Source organism: Loa loa (genome assembly GCF_000183805.2).
Source record: "Loa loa unplaced genomic scaffold supercont3.78, whole genome shotgun sequence".
NCBI classification, from domain to species: domain Eukaryota; kingdom Metazoa; phylum Nematoda; class Chromadorea; order Rhabditida; family Onchocercidae; genus Loa; species Loa loa.
In genome coordinates this window covers 85440-91295 of record NW_018108258.1, presented here as the reverse complement: position 1 = coordinate 91295, position 5856 = coordinate 85440, and the positions used below count along the sequence as shown (strand labels likewise).

At 32.9% G+C, this 5856-nt stretch overlaps 1 protein-coding gene across 1 annotated transcript in view; it reads left to right on the top strand.

The window, feature by feature from the left end:
- Positions 1–311: 311 nt before the first annotated feature.
- Positions 312–5856, top strand: part of LOAG_17456 (hypothetical protein) — a gene marked incomplete at its 5' end in the record, with an annotated part of 23930 nt that continues 18385 nt past the window's right edge. Inside the window, 15 exons of the mRNA XM_020450117.1 lie at positions 312–375; positions 578–684; positions 805–1041; positions 1200–1363; positions 1436–1682; positions 1840–1921; positions 2227–2441; positions 2814–2951; positions 3101–3252; positions 3323–3404; positions 3788–3928; positions 4208–4300; positions 4383–4502; positions 4819–4935; positions 5421–5605. Of these exons, the coding sequence (XP_020306252.1) occupies positions 312–375; positions 578–684; positions 805–1041; positions 1200–1363; positions 1436–1682; positions 1840–1921; positions 2227–2441; positions 2814–2951; positions 3101–3252; positions 3323–3404; positions 3788–3928; positions 4208–4300; positions 4383–4502; positions 4819–4935; positions 5421–5605 (2144 nt within the window). The remainder of the gene's footprint in view (positions 376–577; positions 685–804; positions 1042–1199; positions 1364–1435; positions 1683–1839; positions 1922–2226; positions 2442–2813; positions 2952–3100; positions 3253–3322; positions 3405–3787; positions 3929–4207; positions 4301–4382; positions 4503–4818; positions 4936–5420; positions 5606–5856) is intronic.

Here is a 5856-nt window from a genome sequence, read left to right as displayed (position 1 = left end):
AAGAATTGGAGTAAATTTCACCAACTTTAGTCTTATACTAATACTTCCTATTAGTTCATATCTCTTTGTTATATTTCTTGATAACTTTACAATTTCACTAGTGCACATGCTGTGTAGTACTGATAAGATAATATTATTCTATCATTGTGTATCAGAGTATTACTAAACTATCACGATCCGTTATTTCTTGTTCTGTTTCCTTTATAATCTATCCTTTACTTATAGATTTGATATTATCTCTGACAGTAGCAAACTAACGGATACAAATACAACTGGTTGATTCCATTGTTTGGCGATACGAAACAATTCAGATGATAAACGATTTTGGAACTCTTGGTCAAGGGAAGCCATTTGCAATTGAGAATTATAAAAAAGGTAAATTTCTCAAATTAGCTTCTGAATTTGAAATTATGATAAGCTTTTATTCACTGAAGAAAAGAACGTCTAACTTCGACAAGATTTCCACATGATTTCAATTACTCATTCAGTTCTTAAAACATTGAAAGCATTTAATTGTGGATGAATTTGAAAGGAATATACCCTTCATTATATTTTTGCTTTTATTTATATTTCACAGGTACACATATATGGTTAAGGGATCCAGAAAAGGTATGGATAGGTGGCGAGTTATTGCATGATTTCAAATCTACCTCACGAAATAAGATACGGCTGCAAGATGGACAGGTAAATTACACGTGTTCTTTTATTTGTTTCATTAGTCATTAATAATCTTCTGTACATTACAAATACTAGTGCATTTGTTTTGTAAACTCAATGTAATCAGCATAACTGAGTGACTTTTAGGTAACGGAACTTGTGCTTAGAGAGTCGGAAGAACTTCCATTCTTACGTAATCCAGATGTCTTACTTGGTTGTGATGATTTGACAACATTGAGTTATCTGCATGAACCTGCCGTTCTCAATCATCTCAGTTTTCGATTCGTTAGACGAGAAGCAATCTATACGTATTGTGGTATTGTTTTAGTAGCTATTAATCCTTACGCGAATTGTTCCCAACTCTACGGAGATGACGTCATACAGGTACTTACTACACCTTCATTTAAGCGTATTAAAAAGGTTATTGAGGATGATGTCTGAAGTAAATTAATTTTGTTTTCAAAACTTTCCCCAACAGGACTGATTTCATCCTGTTATGTTTCTTAAAGACTTTGATTAATCACTGAAGTACTTGAATACAGGTATATCGAGGTGTTGGTAAACAAGTACGAGAACTTGACCCTCATATTTATGCTGTCGCCGAAGAAGCATTTTTCGATCTATCCAAATTTGGTAAAGATCAATCGGTGATCGTTAGCGGTGAATCTGGTGCTGGCAAAACAGTTTCTGCTAAGTTTGTTATGAGGTAGAAATATTGATTTTCGGAAAATTTTTTATAATTGTGAGAAAATCTACTTGAAATTCTTGTAAAGTTCAGGTACCTGGCATCGGTAGCATGTTCGTCATCGAACAAGTCATACAATAATAAACCGACAGCAAGCATTGAGGATCGTGTCTTGGCATCAAATCCAATAATGGAAGCAATCGGAAATGCAAAAACAATCCGGAATGACAATTCTTCTCGTTTTGGAAAATATATACAAATTGATTTCAATGATCGTCTCGGTATTGCTGGTGCTGAGATGAGAACTTATTTGCTGGAAAAAAGTCGTGTCGTGTTTCAGGTGGCTAGACAAAATAAGAAAATTAGCTCAGAATTTGGCTGAACCTTAAAAATTGTTGCCGCGCGCTCAGTTCGATTATTAAATTGCCCGTATTTTTTGATCAGCACTATAGTCTTCACTATCACTATTTCTAGTTCTACTAATTCCATTATTTCAGGCAGAAAATGAACGAAACTATCATATTTTTTATCAAATATGCGCATCAAGATCCCATGCTTTTTTGGAAGGTTTCGAACTAGGTATCCTTTTATTACTTTAGCTTGTTCCTGCTTGTAACTCATTAACAATCATAGTCACCATGAGGGACGATGCACCACTTTGCTTCGTTGTGTCAATGTATCCGAATCACTGGAAGAAATTAAGAAGAGAATTTGCTTAGAGATTTAGCTTTGCCAAGTGCTTTTTTTTAGGTCAAGTCTTTTGCAAATCATCTTTAAGTCTTTTTTATTTTCTATCTTTGCATTTGATCGTTATCGAAGCTTTATTTCCTCATGCTTTACAAAACTCATTTTATTCTTCGGAATTAGATGAAAGCAGATTGCAGATGATTGGCGTTCTTATTTTTATACGACTCAAGGAAACAGTGGTGAAATAGAAGCAGTCGATGATCGGAACGATTTTCTACAAACGCTGACTGCACTTGATCTTCTTCGCATTCCAATCGATGTACAGAAGTCATTACTTCGTTTCTTTGTAGGCCTCCTATTGTTTGGTAATATCAGATTTATTGATGGACCCGATGAATATGCAAAAATTGATGTAAGTTCTCCACGATAGCATTTTACCACAAACGGTACTTCTCCATACCTTTCCATTTAGCAAACTTTTAATTTCTTCAAAGTCAAAATACTTTTGAAAGAAGTTTGATTTCATTACTTTTGAAATAATTCCTCCCTTATTTTAACTTGTTATGCTGTATTGCGTTACAAGATTTCAGATGAATTTAATTTAGCATACAATTCCACTTTTTGTTAGTCTGCCAGTTTTATGCTATAGATTGTTTCAGTGTGTTAGATTTTTCAGTCACGTGGAATCTGCGAGCTATTTTTTAACAAGGAAGATTTAAATTGAAATGAAAGTTTGTAAAGCTATTTATTTAATTCAGATTTTTCAATTCTTCGTTTTCTTAAGCGAAATAGTTCGAATGTAATCGATCAACTGTGTGAAAAGATATATGAAGTAAAAGAAGACAATATACGTTTATGGTTAACTGCTCGCGAAATTGTTGCTGGCGGTGAATCTGTTCGGAAACCGTTGACCACTATTGAAGTCATTTTTTTTTAATTCCTCGATTATTCCTTTTCAAGTCCTTTGACGCCGTTTTCCCGAAATTCAATTTATGTTGTTTAATTCAGTCATACACATAATGCTATTTATCTTTCAATTACACTAAAATACGTAATCTTGCAATTTCAAAGGCAGTAGAACGTCGAGATGCGTTAGCCAAGATACTTTATGCCGCAGCCTTTGCTTGGATAGTTAAGAAAGTGAACGAAGCTTTGGGAGAAGAAATAATAAGGTGCAGATCAAGGAACAGTGAACGGTTCATCGGAGTTCTCGATATCTACGGGTCAGTCTTATTTACTTTGAGATTATTTTTTATCGGTAAAGAGTTTCCATCAGTGTTCATATTCTTGCAGATTTGAAACTTTGGAAGTTAACAGTTTCGAACAGTTCTGCATTAATTATGCGAATGAAAAGCTTCAGCAGCAATTTTGTCAGGTTGGCTCAAAATGTCTGTTAATGAAAAGCGTATTTTAAGTTGTATATTTGCTAATTTTAACTAGCCAATGATTTTACTTTGCTCCGTTGGAATTAGTAGTCTAGCTTATGACTTCGAAATGTTTAATTTATTTGAATATATTATATACAAAGAGTTCTTGCTCAATCATGTGCTCTACAAATATGAATTCTGCGAAATTCGCGGAGATTAAGAAGGAACGATTGTGGAAAGTTTAGAGAAATTTTTCGAAAATTTTGGGAACTTGAAGTTGGCTCGTTTTACTGAAGGAAAGAAAGAAAATTTAAGATTCAATAAATGAGAAGAGGATGGTTATAGAAGTCTTGTTTATATCTTTATTTTTTATTTTTCAATGAAATTTTAGCATGTATTCAAACTTGAGCAATCAGAATATGAGCGGGAAGAAATCGACTGGATACGAATTGATTTTTATGACAATCAACCGTGTATCGATTTGATAGAGGGCAGACCTGGTATCATCGATTATCTTGATGAGCAGTGTAAGGTACAGTTTTCGCCATAAATTTCAAGAAATTGTCATAGCATAGATGATTACCTTACAAAAGAGTAAAGTTAGTATGCTGAAACAAGTATAAATAGCAAAATTTAGTAGTTAAGAGTAAATTACACAGTAATTACACCCTAGACTTATAGCTTTGAAATTCTCTTTATACGAAATATAATTCTAAATAGTTGCTTGTAAGGCATTATCTGAGGTACTTGCATTATTGCAGTAGTATTTTAGATGTATAAATTTGAATATTATAGAAGTAAATCCATTTAGATGGGTCAAGGAACTGATCGTGACTGGCTAGAGAAGCTGCGAACATGTCAGTCGCTCAAAAAAACGCAACATTTCCAATTGCCGAAGATCAAAGTATGTTTCAGAATGTCATATTATGGGCACATTTTTAAATGAATTTGGAATATTTTGCTTTCAAAAATTTCTCTTTTCTCAGAATCCAACATTCATAATCAGACATTTTGCTGACGATGTTACTTATAATGTCGATGGTTTTTTGGCGAAGAATAAGGATACAGTAAGCGAGCAGTTGATGATTGTTATGAAGAAAAGCAAGGTTAACAGTGATAATATTAACATTTCAAATAATAGTAAGCAAGAAAAAAAAGCTATTAAATTACTTTAAATGTATAATTTGGAAAATCGCTATTTTAATTGCCTGTTTACTTTTCCATTAAGCCTTAAATATTTGTTGCCCCAAAATACCACCACTATCATAAATTTTGATTTAATCCAACTGTTGGTCATTTCTAAATTGATGTCAATATGTTATTGCATTTAATATAGTTAAATGATTGAATATTGCAAAATTACATTCAGTACTGTGAGAATTCTTGACTAACAGTAATTATACATTTTAATCTTAATTTTAGTTCCATTTAATGCGTGAGATATTGGATATTGACAGTGACAAGAAACCACTAGGAGATGGAAATAACTTTCTTATATCAAACACAAAAAATTCGATAAAGAAATCTGTTGCTTTTCAGGTACACTTGCAATTATTGTTCCCTTCAATAACTTTGCAATATTTTTCAGTTATCAGTTGAATTGTACAATTGGTTGAAAAAAATAAGACTTTGTTTTGACGTACTTTTATTTGTTCTATCGTAACATCGCTGTCACAAAAGGATGTAGGATGTAAGCTAACCAGTTTACATCCCACACTCTTTTGTTTATCTCTAAATGCACATTTTTTCCAGAGTCAAGATATAAGGAGCAATTAGAAAAATGAAATCTTCTCATCGTTCATTTTGAGCTATTTAAGTAAGAGAAATTTTAGCAAAAGATTCTATTTGATTAATGATTTTATTTTTGAAATTATTGCATAATTCTAGTCAAGGGATTAATGGGAACTATTAGGTTAGTTTTTTATTTCTGAAAAATTTTTCAACTATATAGCAACTAGGCTTAGATTTAGGATTGATTTCGATCTATTTTCGATTCACTGTTTTTGATTCAATCCAAGTTGCAGTTTCGCGATTCACTGCGTGAACTAATGGCTGTGCTGAGTACCACACGACCACACTACGTACGTTGCATCAAGCCGAATGATGAGAAATTACCATTTACATTCAAACCTAAACGAGCCATTCAACAGTTGCGAGCTTGCGGAATTCTGGAAACCGTGCGTATATCTGCTACTGGCTATCCTTCAAGGTATGAACTGTGGTACTTCTATTTTCATAAGTTATGTAAACTTATCCAATAATTATGACAAAATTGAAAACTTTTGATAACAAAGTAGAACTATCTCTTTACAGGAGGCTAAAGGAATTATTAATTAGCAAGCATTTGCATTATTTATAGCAACAAGCTATACTCGTTATTAAATCATCCAGATTTGTCGTTAATTACAGTGTACTTGTAGGTGGATGTATGAAGATTTTGCTCGAAGGTACCGTATTCTT